The following is a 22,627-nucleotide window of genomic DNA, read 5'->3' as shown; positions in this document are numbered from 1 at the left end:
CCATGCTACTTTAAGATATACTGCAACTATACTTAAGTGCGCTTTAAATCATATTTAATTTTCACTATATATACCTATTTATTATTAATATAAATTTGTGGTGTTTATAAATTTAATTAGCTTATTTTTAATAACTGACATATAAACAATTACTATCTTCACAAAAAACAGATGTCATAATTGCCATAATTGATGTGCATGAGGGGTCAACTTAGCCAACATAAAGCTACACAGCAGGAAATAAAGTGGTAACTTGCTTTTACAGCCGTCAACACTAAGACCAGGCAAATATACCACAACATAGATTATATGAACATGTATGGGGGTATCATCAGGGGGATGACTACATACTGTGCCAAGCCAAATGGGAAAGGAATTTTACTCATCAAGGTTGCACTGCCCAAATAGAAGGCACAGATTACATGATAATAAAATACATGCTAGTGCCTAAATATGGTAAGACATAAATACATTTTTATAAAGCTGCATTAAAACATAGCAAGCTTAAGCCATACACTTAAATGATATGGCAATTAAATACATTTGTTGTACTAATGCATTTTAAAAGCATTTTATTTAAAATATATTTTTTAAACAATGCACTTCAGTTGACATGGTAGTTTAATGTACTTTTGCATGTTTTAGTATGTTCAGCAGTACAGTGGAGGAAATAAGTATTTGATCCCCCACTGACTTAAAAATAAATAAATAAATAAATGAAACGTCTCATAATTTTATACCAGCTTTATTTTGACACATAGAATATCAAAAAAAAACATGAAATGAGAAATAAAAATTAACTTGAATTTAATTAAAGAAAATAAGTATTTGACCCCCTCGTAAAACATCATTTAATACTTGGTGGCAAAACCCTTGTTGGCAAGCACAGCCGTCAGATGTTTCTTGTAGTTTTTTTATAGGGTTTGCACACACTTCAGGAGTAATTTTGGCCCACTCCTCTCTCCAGATCATCTCCAAATCCTTAAGGTTTTTAGGCGTGCATTTGGAAACGCGAAGCTTCAGCTCTCTCCATAGATTTTCTATGGGATTGAGGCCAAGAGACTGACTAGGCCATTCCATGACCTTCATATGCTTCTTATGGAGCCACTTCTTTGTTTCCTTGGCTGTATGTTTTGGGTCGTTGTTGTGCTGGGAGACCCATCCACGACCCATTTTCAGTGCCCTTGCAGAGGCAAGGAGGTTGTCAACCAAGGATTTTGCGATACATGGCCCCGTTCGTCTTCCCGTCAATGTTGGCCTGTGCCCTTAAAAGAAAAACACCCCCAAAACATAATACTTTCACCACCATGCTTGACGGTGGGGATGGTGTTCTTAGGGTCATATTTTGTATATTTCTTCCTCCAAACACGTTGAGTTGAGTTGAGGCCAAAGAGCTTAATTTTGGTCTCATCTGACCACAGCACCTTCTCCCAGTCTCTCTCGGAGTCATTAATATGTTCATTGGCGAACTTGAGGTGGGCCTGGACATGAGCCTTCATGGAGCTCCAGGCCTAGGTCGATTGACAGTAATGTTGTACTTCTTTCACTTACGAATAATTGCACCAACAGTTGTCACCTTCTTATCCAGCTTCTTACATATGGCATTGTAGCCCATTCCAGCCTTGTGTAGGTCAACAATTTTGTCCCTGACATCTTTGGACAACTCTTTAGTCTTGCCCATAGTGGAGATGTTGGCGTGTCACTGAGTCTCTTGGCAGGTGGCCTTTTACACAGGTGACAATTTGGGACAGGTGTCTCTCATGCAGTTAACGACTTCACTGAGATTAGGGTGTGTCAGTGGTCTGTGGGAGCCAACATTAGTCATGGTTTTTAGGGGATCAAGTACTTAGTTCCCTCAATGAAATGCAAATTATTTTTTATTTAAATATTATTTAATTTTCTAGATTTTCTTTTTGATATTCCAATTCTCACTGTTAAAATTAAGCTACCATAAAAATCATAGACTGTTTAATTATTTGTCAGAGTACAAACTTTCAAAATCAGTGAGGGATCAAATACTTATTTCCTCCACTGTATATATTTTCCTAATAAACACACAAGTATAATTTAAAATGTATTCCTTAAAATACATTTTATGTAAATACAGAGAAAGTGTATGAAATAGAAAATGTACTTTTAGTATTCTTTGCCTATTTTGAATACACTTTCAGTGTTCTTAAGTATACTTTCTTTTCACAAGGGTGGTCAGACAAATCCAGGATTATCCTGCATCATGCTGATAAAGGGATCAAAATTAGGCATGATGGACATGAGACCATGGAGTCATCTTGTATGAATAGGCCAGTGGTTGCAATGTGATACAGTGTGGAACATGGATGAAACACGTCACTTAGTATCGGTACACTGTTTCCAGTCAGGTTCATCCTTTCATGGATACAGTACATTTACATTTGAATAGCCATTTCAAGCATGATAATGTACCACATCATAACACACAGAATTTCCTATTCTTAATTTAAAATAGCAGTGAAAATATTCAAATGAGCAGAAAGAAACTCCAAGTTTGTGGAAGAGTGGGCTAACATGGACAGAGACTTCAACGATTAGTGCAATCTTTACCTGGCAAGATTGGCACTGTTGTTAAGGCAAAGGAATGCATAAATAATAAAAATGACATGATGCTGAAAACATCATAATTTTAATGTGTACATTAACTGGAATAAACTGGAAACACAATGTCTATGCAGTGCTTCAGGTCCATATATGGGGATAAATGAATGTTTAAAAATGTGTTACTGTATTCTCTATGTCTTTATTGAAGACTCACTGTGTCCATTGCATCCTTTTGCATTTGATCAGTTACAGCTTTGTAAACAGCAACACTTTTAATTCAGTTCAAGCCCTCTGGTTAATCGTAACATACTGGATGAAAGTCTCTGACCTCAATGTCTCTGCTGCGGGCCACTTCAGTGAAGTTCTCATGCTGCTCTAGGGTCTTGTCCATCTTGTCGTCAGTCATGCAGTAGCAGCGTAAACGGCCTTCCCGCACCTCATTCATCTTGGCGAACACCACAAATTTGGCCATGTATGGCACTGCTGACAGTTCACGATACAGTAGGTTGGCAAAGGAAACCGCTTCAGCAGTTCGAGGGCAATCTGCTAGCCAGAAACTGCAAAAAAGGTAATAAGCAAAGAAGCATGTGAAAAGTGTGAGAAGTCGAAATTGCATAACTGCATAAAAGCATTGACAGTAGTTTTACAAAGATTACAAAGATTTGATCCTCATGTACATACCGTGCAGACACATTGGTGGTGAAGTTGGCACAGTCATTGGCATATATAAGCTTGGTGGTGCCAGTTATGTCTTCCCACTGGGCTGGGGCAGTACCACCTAAAAAAGTAGATGTGGCTGAAGTTAACTGATGTAATGCAGCAATATATTCTGTGAATGTATTCAATAATGTTAACTGAAAAATCTTAACTCATACAATGGCATGCAGAAGTTTGGGCACCCGTGGTAAACATTTTTATTACTGTGAATAGTTGAAGATGTTGTATAAGATGAACTAAAATAAGGCATTTAAGCTCTCAGAAAACTCTTACTAGGGTCATAGATCTTAATTAGCTTGTTAGCCATGTGCTACTCCCAGGTTTCTAGCACTCCAAAATAATTGATTCCCCAGAAGGAAGAAAGAGTGATTAGAAGAAAACCTTTCCATAGAAACATCTTAAGACGTCTGATTTGGAAATAAGTCCTGTGTACTAATGAAGTTAAAATAGAGCTTATTGGAAGCATTGAGCAGAAGTGCAGAATTTCCTGAAAAGAACACCTCTTCAACTGTTAAAGCACAGGTGTGAATTAATCATGCTTTGTGCTTGTGTTGCAGCCAGTGGAAAATGAAACATTTATTTAATTAAAGGGAAACATTTATTTAATTAAATACCAGCAAATTCTGGAAGAAAGGGGCACAAACTCAAAAGAGCAGTGCAGACAAGACAGACAAGAATCTCATGGAACTAAAGTCCATTTCAAGAAAGAATAGGTGAAAATCCCTTAAACAAGAATTGAAAGACATAAAGGGGTTACTAAGTACTGCCCATAAAGTTTTTTTTCTGTATTAAAGTATGTTACAGTTTTTAATATTTAACCTTTTTCTCTTTGGAAATCAAGTCACCTTTTATTTATCTAGCCTCTCACAGTAACAAAAATTCTGACCATGCAAACGTTTGGGGGTCAATTCTAAAAGCATAAGCATCTCTAATAGGTGAATTGATCCACCTTGCTGAGTTGATTTTTAAATTAGGGGAAATTATCTGTTTTCCCTTTCCAAAAAAGACAGCAGTTTTTTCAAACAGTAGTAGCTCAACCATTCTGCTGTACCTTATTAATTACATATATGTACTGTAGCTGTACTTTTTATTTGTTTACATATATTCTGTGTGCAATGCATAGTAGCTGTACACCTTGGTTTGTGTCCAAGATTTTTTCTCTAAAAAGTGAAAACTGTCATTATGATCACACTAATGGTCATTACATATACATGCTGCAATGATAATAACTCATCTTGATTAATAACATCTTGATTACACTCTAATATACCTATTACATAACAGCAAAATTAAATATGCCTCTAAATATAAAATATTTGAAATAAAATTAATTTCTCTGCTTTCAGAACCCAGTGCTCCTCTCAGGGCAGCCTTGTACCGATGACACTGCAGAGCAGGCGAAGGCTGGTGGTGTCACCCTCGCCAGCGTCCCGTGGGCTTTCCCTCCAGGATGGGGGCAGTGGCATGCGCAGGCCAATGGGTCGGTGGAACTTGCGGCGTCTCGGCTCCACAGTCACCACGGGGCTAAAGGTGGCCTGGTTACCCAGCAGCTTAGCCACTAGCTCATCAGGGACTGGCTGGGCCTGGGCACCAGGAATGGAGGCAAAGGGAAGAGGGTGTAGCAGCATGGCATTTTTGGAAAATGAAAATGGAGTAATATTGGGGCAGTTTAAAATGAAATGACAGGAAGAGCAATGCAAATGCAGAAAAAAGCAGGACATATGTAGCAAAGGAGTATAACATTTAAAGAGGAAAGGCAGGCATAAATTAGTTTAAGCATGTCGGAAGGAAGGAATGAATAAAAGGGAGGAAATGGTAGGACAAAATATGTGAAATTTGATTGTGAAATGAAAAATAGATACAGCAAAAGAAATGAAGGTGAAAGGTCAAAGGAAAAAATAGGATGAAGCAGAGGGACAAAAGAGAAGACATCAATATGTTAATGTTATCAGCAAAGATGGCAATCAAGATCAAAACAGAATAGCAAGCTGGACACAAATGATCTGGTCAGACAGGAATATTTATTATTGTAAAAAAAAGTGTTACAAAAGCTTCCATTGAATCAAATCTCATTAAAAGTATCTGAAATAGTTTATTTAACAGAAACACAATAGAAAAGTGTTAAGACCCTGTATTAGTATAAAGCTTTATAGTATATATGAAATTATTGTATGTATTTTCAAAGTACAATATAAACTATATTCACCTTTAAAGTCAATTATATTTCTGTCTTTTGAATAGGAATGTTCAGCAGGGTTAAAAAATAAAGGAAAACTAACTTTAAAAGTGCACAGATGAAATACTGTTAGTAAAAAGTCTAAACTTTGGTATGAGCCTGTGGTTACAGTAGGATAAAAACAGAATGCATGATTTTTAACCCAGTGTAATTATGTTTATAAGCTTGACTGAAACAAATGACTGAAATTACGTTAGTGTCAATCACTTTCAAACGCATAGTATTTATGTTTTTGAAGCATCAGTCATTTCTTATCAGTCATTCAAGAGCTTACTTATATGTAGTTACAAGAAAGGCACATTCCCATTGTTCATCATGCAGCCTGGTTCAGTCACCCTGCACTTACTCTTACTTTCATCAACTTTCGACAAAACCTATAAAGACACGTTAATATGCAGATAAAAATCCTCTCTGCCGGTCCAATATAGCATAGTTTACACATACAGGTGGCTCATTAATATTTGAGCTCATTTAAACAGTCACTGAAGTGTTATCAATTTAGTATGTATCTGCATCCAAATGCCTACTCATCATTTCAAGTGATCCCATTCAGATAGTAAATATCTGACATACAAATGCTAGCCTCGAGCAGGATTTGCAGTTAAAGCCATGTCAAATCATGGAATGGCAACTCTTACCATTCCTCCATTTATAAATACACAATTAAACACCAACAAAAATGTTGCACTTCATTCCGTAAATATCCTCTAACATTCTTTTTTAACCAATCCAGTGCACTTTCTTTCTCACAATACAATATTTTCAAATACAGTAAGCACACCTGAAACACTGGTGTAAAGCCCTGCACAAAACCAGTCTGATGAAATGACAATGGGGTTCCTTCAGTTTCACAGGAAAGTTTCAAAGGTTAATATGATATTATGGGATAGTTGTTTGACTCAAATATCATTTTATTTACAAGGAAAGATTGACAGCACTGTAACATGGTACAACTGGAGCGGTAGCATTAAAATCTGGGAAGATGTAAAACAAGGCAGGCACTGCCTGTTAAGGCGACCATCGTCCTCCCTCTTCCTCCTTCTCATCCTCCCAGCTCACCTGCAGTCCCAGACGAACCCGCTTGGTGACGGCCGTCTCAGGAAAATTGGCCTGAACCATGGGCAGAATTTTGCTGGTCAGATGGCCCCCTTCTGGGCCAATGAGTTCACTCTCCTGCTGGATGCGTGAGACCACGGCAAAGTATAGGGGAAAGTCAGTGGAGATGATGCGTCTGATGCGCTTTTTCCCAAGCTCCTCCTGACTTTCTAAGTCTGAGTAAGAGAGCATAGATGGAATGTTAAAACAATATTTGCTGAACAGTTTCTCCACAGAAACCAAAAGGAAGGAAAAATGCTTTGTGATGCATGGATTAAGGTCACTTGGATGATAAATTAATGCTAAATTTAACCAGAGACTGGCTTACTTACTAGGTTAGTAACCAGTAAATTAGTAATCATTCCATTTAGATGAGTACTATACGTAATCACGCACCTTCATCCATGCCATTCAGAATTGTCTCCAGCACCTCATCACCATAACGATTGCGATGCTCTTTCCAGACAGAACCATTTTCACTTCTTAATACCACTAGCTCTCTGTCTCCCCGACCTAGTGCGGCAAAATGAGGGATCTCCACAATCACTGGCCTGTTGAGAAACCAGTGATCAAGGGTTTCTTCAAGGCTCAAGGATTTCATTTGTTTTAGTTTCAAGGGTTGCTTTCAGGAAGATGCTTCATGAGGACTGGCTAAGACTCAACACTTACCCCAAGAACTGCATGCCAGCTGGACCCAGGGAGATGATTCTGCTGGCCAACCCCTCACCCTCCACCAGAGGAGGTGGAGTGGACAGCTTCTGAGGCTTGACCAGGCGGCATGTGATGCGAGTGGGGGCAGCACATGTCCGTGGTGGGATGATGACGCGCAGACCATTGTGTCTGCTGCCTCTCATTGAGCCACCCCTAGCATCCACCATAAAACTAACCAAGAAGCTACAAAGAGAAATCAGCTAATTACTGGGAGGATTTATTTGCAGTTATGGGAGCAGGTATGGTCAGTGCAATTATCTGCCACTAAAGGTCTTTGTGCTGGATCTGGTAAAAAAAAAACATTGAAGTAATCCAACATTCAATACTGTACAGTATTGTATAATCCGCACTTCACTTACCCAGTGTGGATTGGGCTGGCCACTGGGCTGACATTATCAGAAGTCTCTGTGGCTGGACTGCTGGGGATCAAAGAGTCTTCATCATACTCTTTGGGCATTGGAATAGGTGTGTGCTGCTGTGTATGTAAATGAGAAGATGAAGAGTACTAAGACAACCGTACAAAGTGCACCACATATTTATACACCTCTGACACTTTTAATTAACACTAGTATTGTTGTTTTGCAACACTAAATAGAAATACATCACATAAGCTTTTTATAGTGTAAATTATTTTGCAGAAAACTATGAATGACTACTCTCATTCCAATGAAGTAACAATGGAGTTTGAGGAAAAAGGATAATTAAATCTAATGATGTGTGCTTTCTGTCTAATTTGACACTCTGATTACAAAGTTATTGGTAAATGTTGAAAAAATAAAAGTAAAGGAAAATCTGACATGTATGACTTAAAATAAAGTACATTTCCAGTACTCTATTTGATGATATATAAACCAAGTCCCATTTGTTGCCACATAATGTCATATGTCAACCCTGGACTTCTACAGAAAATGTGGGTGGGGGGGGGGGGGGGGGGATTTTACACTCTTGTTATTTTATTATTATTATTATTATTATTTTTAACTGTTCCTTGGTGTAGTTCAGGTATTTAAAAAAAATACCAAACAAATTTGAAATGTAATCATTTTCTAAACATTTTTTTAAAAGATTTTTTATAAATACCTGTTCCATTTCATGCTCTTTCAGCATAACAGTTTCTGGGGAGACACAAGGAATCCTTGGAATAACAGGTGAGTAGTTTCTGTTGAGGGAAGCAGACAGAACTAGTAAGTAAAACTATAATAAATTATTTAAACTGGGGTTATTAATTTTACCACTTGGCTTTCCAGCTTGACTTGTATTCAAGCACTATTGTGAATCAGGAGTATTGTCAATGAAGTCCTGTGATTTCAGGATATGTAACTCTTATTCTTATCTTCTGCTGTATTAGTTCTCTGCCTTTTTTTCCAATAACATGTCCAACATGTGCATGTCCAATAACATTACTGCGGCCCTCTCTCATACTCTAGCACTGGCTTGTGGGAAAGGAAATCCTCATCATGGTCCTTCATGTCGTCCATCCTCAAGTACCTGGCACCTTCTGTCCCCAGAAGCTCCTCGCCTGCCGCAAGGGGAGTGAGGAAAAGAAAAGGGAGACAAAAATATAGTTAGAGAATTTAAAGTGGACTGAGAAATGACAGAGATGATTTATCTTTGCCCTGCTTGAGCTGGATTAGTTTTAACAGTGGATGTTCAATAATGTAATCTCTAAGAATTGTGGCTTTCACACAGGACAAAGCATATATGTAATATCCACAAATAACCAAATATGGATTAAAACATAATAGCTGCAAACAACACACCACAGGACTAATGTTACTGGACAGTGGGTATAGCCATTTACAGAAGACTATTCACTCCACAGTTACGTCATGTCTTGCAACAGTTATGGACATTGTAAATTCATACTGGATTAAAATAATGTCTCATCATGTAAACATAATTATGCAAAACGAATCCAGCTTCAATAAGGCTTTAGACATGAAAGTGAGGTGAGAATGGTACACATGTTGATCTTGGGAGAAATTGTAAAGGTGGGGAAACAAGTGTTAGTGAGTTCATGACACAGTGACCACATTATAAATACAGTCAGCCTCATTAGTGAAAGCATCAATAGGTTCTGACTAAGCTGTTCTGACAACTTTCAGGTGATAGTTTGATAGTTTGAGAGGTCTTCACAAGTTGTAGTGCACTCAACTCCACTTAAGTAAGCTTTATAATAATTATGTTCTGCCCACATTCTCATAAATGAGGCCTGAATGCAAGAAAATGACTAAATGTTTTGCAAAACTATTATCTCAGTCAGTCCCGACAACGGATGTACTACAGTTCATTCTGCATAAATGTTGAATTCAAGGTCACTTGTCCTCATGTAATTACTACTATTGATGCTAAATATTATAGCCATATAACTAGTGGAACAAACTTCACACTAAAATGAATTTAACTGCAGATATTATCTTCGCAATAACAATGTTTTCCTTCCATCCTCTGTTTGTCTCAGTCATATGCAAAAGTTTTCACACCCATGTTCCAATTACACATTCTGTAGGTTTTCAAATTGCAGTAAAAGAGGCATTACCTGGATGGTCCATTGTGGGTGGGTTGTAGATGCTCAGCTAACATTCAACTACATGCCTCTTAAATGCAACTGAACTCTAAGTTGAATGCAAATAATTGTCTGTTAAAAGTAACCATATACCTAACCCTAACCTAACCATACCCATTTATGGTTAGGTTTAGGGTTACATTTTAAGGTGTAAGTTAAGGTTAGGGTTATGGTTAGGTTTTGGGGTTGATTCAATGTTAAGGTGAAGATTAGGGTTTTGATTAGGTGCAGGGTTACGTTCAACAGACAATCATTCAGCATAGAGATAGGTTTAATAGATATTCAGTGTGTTAGTTGAATGTCATCTACAAGGCATCTATAACGGACCATTATACTGAGGCTTTATTGTTGTTACAACCAAAAAGTAACAGAGTAACAGTGAAGCAAAATCCTGTTCTTCCAGGACCATGGTGCAGAATAAAACAGCACACCAATACAATACAAAAGACAACATTAAGTGCAAATTATGAAACATTAAACAGACAGAACAGTGCAGCACAGACAGTTCTGAATAGGTGTGGTGCGTGCTAAGGTCCAGGAATAATTTTAAAAAGCCCCAGAACAAACTTGTATTTTTGTAAAAACACAACTATCATCCTTATCTTTAGTTATATTAACCCCCCCCCCCCATGTTACATTTAAGCAAATAAACTGTAATTACACCTAACAATCTACAATCTTGTCTGTAGAGGGTGATTATGCAATGTCACCAGGGTGTTCAAACTGCTGCATATGATTGTATCTCCCAAAAAAAAAAAAAAGAATTTCATGGAAAAGTTAAATGGAAAATCTGCAGTGATTGTGTCACTCGAATACAACACCAATGTGTAGTTACAGATACAGTATGTGAAAAGATTCAAAGAAAGAAAATCATTCAGATAATTATCTACATGAAAATGTTTATTTAGATTTTTATAAGAGCCTCTTTTTAAAAAGAAGCACACATCACACAGTGTAACAGAGTGCACCATTTCCATGTGGATGGGAGTTGTGTGGCAGTCACACAGATACATTCACACGCAAATTCACTTTTGAAAATGAATAAAACATTTACAATCTCCAAAACAGTCCAAAGAGGAAATCCATAAACAGTATCTACCGATGTTATTAACTCCAGTTATTTTAAATCGGACAGTTTAAATCAAACCAAATGGTGCATTTCTAAAATTGCATTTGGAGACGGCTGCAAACCCACTTACCTGAGCTCGACCCAAGTTAGTTAAATGGAATCCATTGTTGTTTGTACATAACAAATCCATGAAGAAGCTTCATTTCTGCCTTGTAAAAATAGTTTTTACATAAGTGGGCTTTTTGTTTTGTGCTGAGCTGAGAATATGGGACTGCATATGCCATGATAATATAAAACAGGGAAATGTCTGTTCAACATTCTGTTCATCAGTCGATGACATCTTCTAAATTTACATCAGTGGTGATAAGCTGTCGGTTAACTACACCAGGAACTAAATATATTATGACTGTCGTGCACCCTACAGCTCGTTTTACACACCACGCATCATATTCCCTCTCCAAGTTACCAGGTCTATTTCTTGTGGACATAGATGACTGATCAGTAGCGACGTGGTACAGAATGATTAATGAAAATGTAAGACTGAAGCAGATCTGAGACATTAATTTTAACACAACAAATGTTCATACTTTTAAATTCATATATTCAGTACGATACTTTTTCATAAATCAATTTATTGGTTTATGTTATGTTAACTTGTTTTGCATCACTGATTTGGGGTGTAAATATGAGTTTCTTCAAGTTCATTACAATTCACCTTCTGTTAAGTTAACAAGATGAGACTCCAAAAATTCAAAATTACCCACAGAAAGAAACGTTGGTAAATTCCTGAAAACTATTAATAGTGACAAAGGTGAAAAAACTGCAAGGCTGAAGGAAGAGAGTAGATTAGTGGAAGAGTAGATTAGATTAGTAGTAGAGGTCAGGTTAGGGATAAACGTTAGACATGTGCAAGGAAAGAGAAGTTATTGACATGACTATTGATGGATACATGCTGGTGGTACACCCATCATCACTATCACAAGAGTGAGAATGTGAGTGAGAACAAGTTTGTTATGTCTGATTTTGTGCTCAAAATGGCATAACAATTAATGGTCACTACACACAGAAGATAGAGAGGATAGACATCCATACCTAGAGTTAGCTGTGCAACTCCTAGGAAAAGCAAGAGGAGCACAATTTAAGTTCTTTAAAAACTGTCCTTTAGTTGTTTTTTTGCCCTTTCTTTACAAAGAATACAAAAAATATATACAAATGTAACACATCCTGATGATCATTAATGAAGTATTAATAAAAAATAAATAAAAGCACACGTTTACCTTCATCCTCAGAAACATCCAGGATCTCATCAACTGTCTCAGGGAAACTCATTCGATGTTTTTCAGTGGTGGTCTAAGAAGCACATATTTAGAATGTCATACTTACATATACATAATAAAGCATCAACACTGGTTATGGTTTAGTGCAACAACAAAAAATATGATTATAGGTTTCTTAAAATAGTTATTTTTGGCTTAATAACAGTTTAAACACCAGGCATCAGGTTAACATTTACCAGCAGGTTCCCTGCCACCTCTTTCAAACCTGAGTGACAATTTCTCAAATAAAAAAAAAACGGTTTAGCAGTATTACATCTTCTATATAAAAATAATTCTGTTAATTGTTATATTAATAAAAAACCTAAGCGATTTGTTCATTTGTATACATCAGAAAAAGTACAATGGAAGACAGACAAGTAAATATACTCAGATGTTAATGGAACAAACATTAGTGTCTCTTTCCATTCTGAAGTATTTATCAACAAAATTTAGGTGACTATTTTGTTGCATATCTCTTCTTTTGGATGACAGCTTGGAGTACATGAGTATGGTTGAGTTCTTATTTCTCAATGGCCAGATTTGGCAGGTTTTAAACACTCCCTAGGTCTTCCCATTGCTTCAGTATAATTTTCCACACTTAATACCAAAATTTTAAACTTATCTTTAATTGTTCTCACAGGCGTTTTGTTAAAGAGATTTTCGTAAAGCAATATCTTTCAGAACGCTACTGAAATGTTATGCTAGGTGTGGTAGATGCTTTTCGAAAAGTTGAATATTGGTTTAAATTTTGGTTTGAACATAGCATGTGCCTATTATAATAAAATGATGCACTTTTAAATAAAGTAAGACCATTTTCATAATGTGATAACGAATTAAATTATTCAGAATAAAATGTGACAGAGGTGTCCCAAGGCTACTACTGAACTCTGTAACTGCACAATGCAGGATTACTCAAGGCATAGGCCTGGGAAACACCAGTGTAAACTGAGCTGCTTCTTCTTCTCACCATGGTAACTGTTTCTTCGGTAACCAGCTTGAGGACATCAATGACAGAGATATATCCAAGTCGCTTTGCAATCGCCAATGCAGAGGTGCCATTCTGGAGGACAAGAAAATTTTACATTTCTTAATATAAATATCATAATTTTAAATTATTATCCATCTGACATATCATGTACTAAACATCACCAAGGTCCTATGGTAATCTTTATTTATTTTAACAAAACAAGTAACTAAAGACGCTGACTTCTTTAAAGAGCTAATATTTTTAATATGATTGGCCACTTGAACAATAAAGTAAAGAGTTGACATAAATTAAAAAGTTTATGGTCTTACAGTAGTAATTTCGTTAGGTTGTGCACCGTGTTTCAGAAGCAGCGTCACAATGTCAGTGTGACCCTGCTGGGCTGCCTGGTGAAGAGGGGTATATCCCGCCTATGTGTGAAAGAAAGTTAATATTTAATGTTGCATTAAAATGATTACTGACATTATAACAACGCCAAATATTTCTGCTTACCCTTGTCTTGCTATTAACATTGGCCTGCTGCTGTAAAAGGAACTTGACCATCTTAATATTGCCATAATGACAAGCCACATGAAGTGGAGTGTAGCCCATCTGAAAGGAGACAAGATTAAAGCACATAAAAGAGATGTTTTTTCTCATATTTCAGTATCTATGCATCATTCTATAGGTGTATGCTTTCTGGTATTTACCCACAATGACCAAAGTGCACCATATATTTACAATTTATTTACAACTAATAAACCTTTCCTCCAATAAATAAAGAGTGGGCAGACTTCTACAACTGCTGCAGGAAAAGGAACTGGATCACACCCTAGATTTATCCTCTTGCCAAGCCACTGAATCAAATTATATGGCTGCCAAAGTCCTTGGCATAGCTAGTGTGAGATCTTACCCGAGTGGCGGCATATACTGATGCGCCTTGCTTCACCAAAATGTCAGCAATGCCCACATGACCCTCCTGGGCAACAAGGTGAAGTGGGGTCAGGCCACTCTGAAGAGAGAATACAGAAATATTGACTTTTTTGTCTTTACTCACTGATACAGACAGTGAAAATGAAACAGTTTTTTAATGGGTGATTAAGTCTTAGATGTGCATCATTGTATTGTCCTTATTCCATGATATGCTGGAATAAGGACAAGGGGCGGGGGAGACCACAAAATTAACACAAACAAGGCAGAAGTCCTTATTAGGGCCTGTGGGCGGCGACCCGATAACGAGGCCTGACAAGGTACTTTGCACATACTTTGCACATACTTGCCAAACAAAGAAAATTGTGAATTAAAGGGTATGGGTATGTGAATTAAAATGCTGGAAAGTCCCTGAAAATAAACTTTAGGAACATTTCCCTGCCACAGGGAGGCAATGTCACAGAAATGTAAGACCACATCATGTATTAAACCCATAAACAGTCCAAGGTATATGGCCAAGTTAGCTACATAAGCAAACGGTTGGCAAAATATTTCATTGTTATTATTGGGTTTTAAAGAAAAATGAAAATTGGTGGCAAATGCAAATGCTTGGCTAGTTATGTTAACTACTACAGTGTACACTGTACAGCGAAATGTGTCCTCCGCATTTAACCCATCTGGTAGTGAACACACACTCACACACACACATGTGTTAGGGGCAGTGAGTACACACACACACCCAGAGCGGTGGGCAGCCAACTCCAGCGCCCGGGGAGCAGAGAGGGTAAAGGGCCTTGCTCAAGGGCCCAACAGTGGCAGCTTGCCGAGCCCGGGAATCGAACCCACAACCCTGTTATCAATATCCCGGTGCTCTAACCACTGAGCCACCACATCAATTAGAGCATAGGGAAACATACTGTTTTTATTTGACACAATCAGATATACATTATTATAGAAAATTCAGAGAAAAAATTACTTGCCTTGTTACCCAGGTTGACATTGGCCTGCTTGGAAATGAGCAAAGAGACCATGTCTGCTCGACCCTCCTGAGAGGCCAAGTGCAGGGGCGTGATCCCTTGCAATGACTCAGCGTTGGCGGAGGCACCATACTGCAGCAGGCTACTGGCAACTTCCACCTGGTTCTGCTTGGAAGCAATGTGTAGAGGTGTGTAGCCATTCTGGGGGAGCAGAAACCAACACTAGTTATTATTTAAGTGTGTCAATTCAATGTGATGTGATAAAAATTGTAAAAAAAAAATTTTTTTATAAAAAATGGAAATAGGTGGCCACTTTAATGACAAAGCACTCCCCTTAGGCATCAATTTCTTTAATGTTTCCCACTATTTAAAGTTATTCTCCAAGGTAAAAACAATTGTCTTTCATGCCAAATATAAATGATCAGCTAAGGTTAAGTTTGCTTTGGAGCTATGAGGCTAATATAGCTAACATATAATGGATATCCACCAGTTGGCATTATGAAAACTCATCACACCCTTGACTTAAACTGCTTAAAGTTGTAATGTAATCTCAAATAAAACATTCTTCAGTGATTTCAGACGTTGGATGACATATTATGGTCTGTAAAATGGAGAAAATAATGTATATTCCATAGCTTAATAGTAAACAATTCTTGAAGCAAGTGTATGTGATAATGTAGGCTTACAGTTTGCATACTGGATGTTCTTAAAGGTTCTTTGATTTGTTTGATTAGAATGTAGTCCTTTTTGTGCTATATAGAACCATTATATTACAGGTTTTATATAGAATCGTATACAAAAGTATTTCCACTAATGCAAAGAACCATTTAAACAGGCTCATGGTTTTATCACCATTTACTCGACAGAGTGTATTTCATTAATTATAAGCCATGCTGACAAAGTACTAATTCCATGTAAGCTGTTAAACTAAAGGCTTTCACTAAAGGATCTACTTACTCTTGCTGCACTATGTGGTGATCCGCCCTTGCTAACCAGTAAGTTGACAACGTCCAGGTTGTTGTGATGGACAGCAACATGCAATGGTGTTAGGCCATTCTATATGAGAGAAAAAATAAGCACGCAAAAAACAATAAGCAAGCATTAGGGTCAGTTCACAACATTAATGTGTTACTATATGTCCAGTATATGTCCAAAAGTATCCAGATAAGATAGTAAAATGAGATAGTAGAATGAGACACTCTGAAGCAGCCACACATGAGCCTAAGGTCACCATGCCCAATGTTAGAATTGGGCTATGGAGCTATGGAGCTGCATTCTGTGGTGTGATGGAGCTCCACTGAATACCTTTGGGGTAAGTCAGAGTGGGACTTGTAAACTAACATCAATACTCTCTAACTAATCTCATTAATGCACATATGTCTGAATGCAACCAAAGCTTCATAACAATAAGTAGATATAGTTCTTTTGCTCTCACTGAAGCATGGATCATGTCATGCACAAGTATGCTTCTTCATATGCTTCTTGTTCCTTGTGTTTGCTTAGTCTGCTGGTCACCATGATTGAGCCAGCAGCTACTGCTGCCCTTTCAGTGAAAGGCTATCTGGCACGTGGACTGGTTTCTTTGAGGAACTGCTGGAGTAAAGGTTGGCAGACTGAGACAGTTTCAAATTGGAACTGTCAAACTGCCTAAATACACACTTGGCAAGGAAAGTTTTCCAAACAAGGTGAAATAGATAGCATCTTTATGCTTTCCTAATAAATAGTGGATATACATTGCTACGTACAATGTATAACAAGAGTTGTTGTTATTATTGTTATTTCTGTTCCAATTTTAAGGTTTAATAATGTGATTATGAACAATTTACTAAACAGGAAATACACACATCAAGTCAACAGAATGAAAAACAGTTTAGCCATGTGCCCAGTAACATTTCTTTATCCCTTGATTCCTGAAAGTATGTGTGTGAATACAAACCTTGCCTGCAGCATTTGGGTTTGCCCCTCTTTCAAGAAGCAACTCTGCGACATCCACCTTCCCATATTTTGCTGCTACATGGAGGGGAGTGAAGCCTTTCTGCAAAGAAAACATTTGCAACATAGAATTCAAGTCAAATTATTCAGGCCTTAAAGGCATTTGAATATCATTTTAAGATTATGTGAATTGGCATCAAGTTTCCAGTAGTCGGGTTAGCATTAGCACAGTACCATATGGTCACTGTCATATCAAAACCTCTTTTTCTTTTTTTTTTGACCTTTTTTTTTTAAATGTCAGTTGTTCTTGTCTTTGTATGTATAAATTTTATAATGAATGGACCTGTTTAAATGGTCCAATATGGTGTGAAATAAAATCTCCCTCCATTAATGTACATTAAAGAGGTCTTGTTATGACAGTGGCAATGTCTTGTTGTGCGGTAATCTGAACAGTTGAATCTCTCTTAAAGTCACAAATAACACCATGCTTAGTAGACTAGTGGTGTTCACTGTAGTTAGCGATTAATCTTGAGTCTTCTAAAAAACACACTGAAGGCAAAGTCTACCTTGGTCATCTTGGTCTGCTGGGCATTCATATCAAGTAGGATACGGACAGTCTGTGTATGTCCTTCCCTGGCAGCAATGTGCAGTGGGGTATGCCCAGCCGTGGTGGTGGAGTTAGGATTGGCCTTGTGCTCCAGCAGCAGCTTCACTAGCTCTTTGTGGCCCATGCGGGCAGCGCAGTGCAATGATGTCTGGTCATCCTAAGAGAGGCATATAGGTATGCTCAGCATTCATTGCTCATAGCATGTAAAATAATGTAAATGAATGAATATCAATACTTTTCATAAATTAATTTACTGTCTTTGAAAATCAGGAAATGTTTAGCAAATGCTGCAATCTGGACATACAAAATAGACATACTTACCTTGGCTTTGGCATCTACTGGAGCTGCATTTTGTAGCAGAAACTCTGCAACTTCACAGTGACCTGCTCGAGATGCCATGTGCAGAGGTGTTTCCACTTTCTACAAACACATAAACAAATGAACCTTCCACTTAATTAATTAACAACATACATTTATAGTAACATGACAATACAGGTAACTGGAAAAGTGTGGAAGTGCTTATCAGCTCAAAGTCAATGATCTATTAACGACACCACAGCGGACCTTCAAAAATGGATTCGAACCATCTTTGTTTCTTGAATAACCACAATCAACAACCATGTCTATAATTAATATTCCTGCATTCTTACAGCCCTACGTGCTAAAGTGTAAATTAGCTTTTGCTGCAGTTACACAAAAAACCCATCCATGCTGTGAAGTTGTCCACATACTTAAAACTATATGATTAACAGTTTTTATCCCTTCATCAAAAACATTAAAGCTCCATAATGTTGGCTACACTGTTCCTACTCCTGCTATGAGTGTTTCTCAGAGATTGAGACTGTGCAATGCTCCCCTGAGTGGGCTGTCCTATGTCGTCCATTCACTAGTTCTGGTGAAGCGTAGGATATTGTCAATGCATTTTAACTGCACTGTTTCATCCATCATCCTAATGGACAAGCAAGTGATGGCCTCACTATCCAAAGGCCTAACACTTAGGCTGCTAACTTGGCATGTCCCTTTACAACTGCATTTTCAACTCCCTGAAGCTAAAGTACAGAACAAGAATGGTCTGCTGAGGTGTGTTATCTGAAATAAATTGATCAAATGTGAAATATCTTATTGGTAATATCAGTTTATCACTCTAAAAATGCTTTAAAAGGCAATGCAAGGTTCGATTTTAAATGTAAGCTGGAATAAACTGTAGTTCCCTGCAGCACTGTTACTGCTTTCGATGAGATTATCTGCTGAAACATACATATTATAAGCAGCTGAATTTGTGCACTATGGATCGTTTGTTTTACCATAGGTCATGATCTGATCTGACTCACCACATTTGAGGCATTTGGGGAAGCTCCCTTCTGCAATAAGATCTTCACTATGTTGAGATGGCCCATGAAAGAGGCTACATGAAGTGGGGTGAGCCCCGACTACAAATACATTCACAGAAAATGATTGTCTGTTTAGTAGAGATAAGTATGATACCATGTTGCATATAGGTGCAGGTAGGTGTACCTTAAGGCTAAATAATATGACTTGTTTTTTGTTTTTGTAAATAGATATAGGCACATGGGTAAGGTAACACCTAAAGACTATGAGTTGCCAATGCCAATGCTAGTATCAGTAATAGGCCTAATGGTGGAACATACATAATGCACAATATTACATACATTTTAATTAATGCAAACTTTGTGGAAATTAAATTTTAATCAATAATGTTGCTGGATAAAGATGATAAAAAGCAAAACACATATTCAATACTTGCATGCAAACATACATAGAATTTAAAAGAAAGAAATTGTACTTGTACTCTATAATACATTCAGCACTATATTTTCCTACTGTGAAAATATGTCACAGTTTTATCTCTAATGAGGACAATATTTCTGTTACCTCTGTTACAGCTTCCAAGGATGCTGAGTGTTTTAAAAGAAGGTCCATCACACGGAGGTGATTCTTCTTACAGGCTATGTGTAGGGGCGTGAAGCCATTCTAAATGTACCACAAGAGCATGGTTAGATGTGACAAGTAAACCATGTACAATCCTGCAGAACAGTTCTTATTGACATAAAATAAACACATTCATATTTGCAGTGTAAGCAAGTGTATGTAAACTGACCAGTGCACGGGTGTTGGGTTTGGCTCCTTTGTCCAGCAGAACTTTGGCCATGCGGTGGTGCCCACAGTGCGCTGCCACATGCAGTGGTGTCAGGTGGTCTAGGGTTATGTCATCAATCTCAGCATTATACTGCAAGAGCTGTCGCACACAGTCCATGTGGTCCCCCTGAGCCGCCATGTGGATCGGGGAGAGACCATTCTGTAAAAAGAACATTTAAAGTTTCAGACATACATGAAGGCATGCACAGTTTGCTAAATAAAACCTTACATAATGACTACATTAGACAAATGTAAATATATTCACCACTGTACAAACTCCCATTTGTGGTACTCTGTCCTTTCACCCAACACTACACTACTGTGCCCTCCATCAGCATTACTAGTCTACTCAGTGTAGCTTCTATGTAACACAATTTTTCAAAACATCTCTTCAAAAAATATATACATTCTCCGCATTCCTACTTTAATTGTATAAACTATTCTTTGGGTGGTTTTGCACATGAACATGTTGAAGATATATAACAATTTTTATGGTATGGTTTTATGGTATGGTTTTATATATGTGACATAAAAAGTCTACAACTAGCAGTGAAATGCTGTGAAACAATATGGCAGTAATAAAGATAGAACACATAAGATCAAGGCAAAAAATGGCAAAAAATAAGTTTGATTGTACACATTTGTATGTTTACTTTAGTCTTGGCTTGTATGGGGGCTCCTTGGTCCAGCAGGATCTCAATAATCCTAACATGCCCGTTTCTGGCAGCACAGTGAAGTGGGGTCAACTCATCCTACAAGCAATGTGTAAAAACTAGGTTAAAAGACCAACATTTCTAAATCAAAGTCAAAGTAAAATTTATTTGTATAGCGCTTTTTACAACTGTTGTTGTCCCAAAGCAGCTTTACATAGTTAGTAAAAGATAGAAAAAAAGGAATAACATAAGAAGACATGAAAATTTAATTCTACTTCCAAAATTGAAATCTATTTTACTAAAATTAATAAGTTACATATATATTGTCGCAAATACAACAAAGACTTGGAAATACATGGTTCACACTGCAATTCTGCATATATTATTTGTTTTATTTTATTTTTGCATATATTTATAGAATACCTTAGTCTTAGCATCAATTGTTGCTCCTCGGTCCAGCAGAAGTCTGACCATTATCACGTTTCCTCTCCTGGATGCGATGTGCAGAGGTGTAATCCCGTTCTGAAACAAAAACACCTTTCAGTACTGTGCAAAAGACAGACTGGAATACAGTGGGACGTTTATGGATGCATTGTAGGAAAATACCTTGGGAGTGAAGTTCACATTAGCTCCTCTGTTCAGCAGCAGTTGGGCGACATTTAGGTTCTCATAGTGTGCTGCAATATGAAGCGGTGTGAACCCTGTCTGCAAAGAGATATGGGAAATGAAAAGCTAGTCAAACCTCTGTACAATGTCAAAGAAAAAAGTAAGTAAGTTAGTCTCATAAATGTAGAACAATGAAATGCAAATAACTGGTTGGCAGAACTGCAAATTTAGGGTGTCTTATTTTTTTATTTTCATGTATTCAATGTAGGCGAGTTGATAGGGGAGTTGTAACAGTTAGCCCAGCGCCCTAGAAGAGATGCACACAGGCACACACACACAAACCTTGCTGAGTACATCAGGATTCGGATCGTTTTGTAGAAGCACAGCGGCAGTGCGGGTGTCATCGTTGCGCGCTGCTATGTGCAGCGCGGGGAGACGGACCTTTCCCTTGGTGCCATAGTTAATGAGCAGGGCAACCACATTTTCATGACCCTGCTGAAGAGCCACGGCTAGTGGGGTAAAGCCGTCCTAAAAGTTGGCGGGTAAAAAAGACAAAAAAAACCCCACATCTGGTTATTATTTTTTATTACTATTTTTATTATCTGCTCATTGTTAATGAAAGTACAGAATAAAGCACAATCAGTGAAGATCGGCAATGGGAGTTAATTATTCCTCATAGCACTGTTGGACACTTTACCTACAACAGGCCAACATCAGACCTGCTTTACCTCGGTTGGAATGCTCTGATTGGCTCCGTTCTCTAAGAGGAACTTCACAACCTCTAAGTGATTCTCTTGTGCTGCCATGTAGAGGGGAGTGAAGCCCTTCTGTTGTGGACAAACACATATGAAAATGAACAAAACTAAAAGCTAGACATGTTATTAGTTATTCACCACTGAAAAGCCTTTGTAATGTTGGCTTAAGACTAATGTGGGTCTGTGAAACTCTAACCTGGGACTGGGCATTGACATTAGCGCCATAGTTAACCAGCTCAGTGACCACTTGCTCTTGTCCGGCCAGTGCAGCAATGTGGAGGGCAGTGTTGCCTTTCTGTACAGGAAGAGAGACAGAATGTTTTTAAAAAGGAGAATGTGAGAGAAACAATCACACATTTAAAGTGAGAGTGATTTTCATTCAGTACTTGTACTTGTAGCGCCACTCAACATTAATCAATCAAAGCTTCTTTACCTTTGTGGTGGTCTCAAGTACGATGCCATTGTGCAGTAGTTCCAGCACCATTTTAACATGGCCTTCTTTTGAGGCCAGATGTAGCCCATTGAGTCCATTCTGTGAAAGGGAGAGAGAACAAAGTAGACCTCACACTGGAGGCTCTGTTATGTGCTGTCAGGTTTCCTAAAAAACTAGATTCCCAAGAATCTGGCGCACTTGGAATTCAAAAAGAAAAGCAACCTCGGGTTCTCAACTGCATATTTCAGCCAAGGTCATATAAAATATCAAGAAATGACAATGATGTTGAGAGAGTGATGGCGATGGCAATTAGGATGGAACTGGGATGG

The 22,627-nt window shown here is 37.8% G+C and overlaps 1 protein-coding gene across 9 annotated transcripts in view; it reads right to left on the bottom strand.

The window, feature by feature from the left end:
* Positions 1-22,627, bottom strand: part of LOC140542395 (ankyrin-1-like) — a 106,692-nt gene that overhangs the window by 28,628 nt on the left and 55,437 nt on the right. For 6 of the 9 annotated variants that reach the window (XM_072665336.1, XM_072665337.1, XM_072665342.1 and 3 more), the window contains 30 exons: positions 22,299-22,397; positions 22,062-22,160; positions 21,839-21,937; positions 21,453-21,638; positions 21,111-21,209; positions 20,928-21,026; positions 20,505-20,603; positions 19,814-20,011; positions 19,588-19,686; positions 19,026-19,124; positions 18,016-18,114; positions 17,654-17,851; positions 17,092-17,190; positions 16,113-16,211; positions 15,159-15,356; positions 14,162-14,260; positions 13,762-13,860; positions 13,581-13,679; positions 13,252-13,344; positions 12,246-12,318; positions 12,061-12,081; positions 8,756-8,852; positions 8,414-8,492; positions 7,693-7,808; positions 7,292-7,516; positions 7,019-7,173; positions 6,587-6,798; positions 4,670-4,874; positions 3,256-3,352; positions 2,903-3,131 (listed from right to left, as the gene is read on the bottom strand). In XM_072665336.1, the coding sequence (XP_072521437.1) occupies positions 2,903-3,131; positions 3,256-3,352; positions 4,670-4,874; positions 6,587-6,798; positions 7,019-7,173; positions 7,292-7,516; positions 7,693-7,808; positions 8,414-8,492; positions 8,756-8,852; positions 12,061-12,081; positions 12,246-12,318; positions 13,252-13,344; positions 13,581-13,679; positions 13,762-13,860; positions 14,162-14,260; positions 15,159-15,356; positions 16,113-16,211; positions 17,092-17,190; positions 17,654-17,851; positions 18,016-18,114; positions 19,026-19,124; positions 19,588-19,686; positions 19,814-20,011; positions 20,505-20,603; positions 20,928-21,026; positions 21,111-21,209; positions 21,453-21,638; positions 21,839-21,937; positions 22,062-22,160; positions 22,299-22,397 (3,768 nt within the window). The remainder of the gene's footprint in view (positions 1-2,902; positions 3,132-3,255; positions 3,353-4,669; positions 4,875-6,586; positions 6,799-7,018; positions 7,174-7,291; positions 7,517-7,692; positions 7,809-8,413; positions 8,493-8,755; positions 8,853-12,060; positions 12,082-12,245; positions 12,319-13,251; positions 13,345-13,580; positions 13,680-13,761; positions 13,861-14,161; positions 14,261-15,158; positions 15,357-16,112; positions 16,212-17,091; positions 17,191-17,653; positions 17,852-18,015; positions 18,115-19,025; positions 19,125-19,587; positions 19,687-19,813; positions 20,012-20,504; positions 20,604-20,927; positions 21,027-21,110; positions 21,210-21,452; positions 21,639-21,838; positions 21,938-22,061; positions 22,161-22,298; positions 22,398-22,627) is intronic. The other 3 variants (XM_072665339.1, XM_072665338.1, XM_072665340.1) reach the window with 3 other exon arrangements.

Source organism: Salminus brasiliensis, chromosome 20 (genome assembly GCF_030463535.1).
Source record: "Salminus brasiliensis chromosome 20, fSalBra1.hap2, whole genome shotgun sequence".
In the NCBI taxonomy this organism is placed as follows: domain Eukaryota; kingdom Metazoa; phylum Chordata; class Actinopteri; order Characiformes; family Bryconidae; genus Salminus; species Salminus brasiliensis.
Note: the sequence above shows the minus strand (reverse complement) of the source record. Positions and strands in the feature narration are given on the sequence as shown.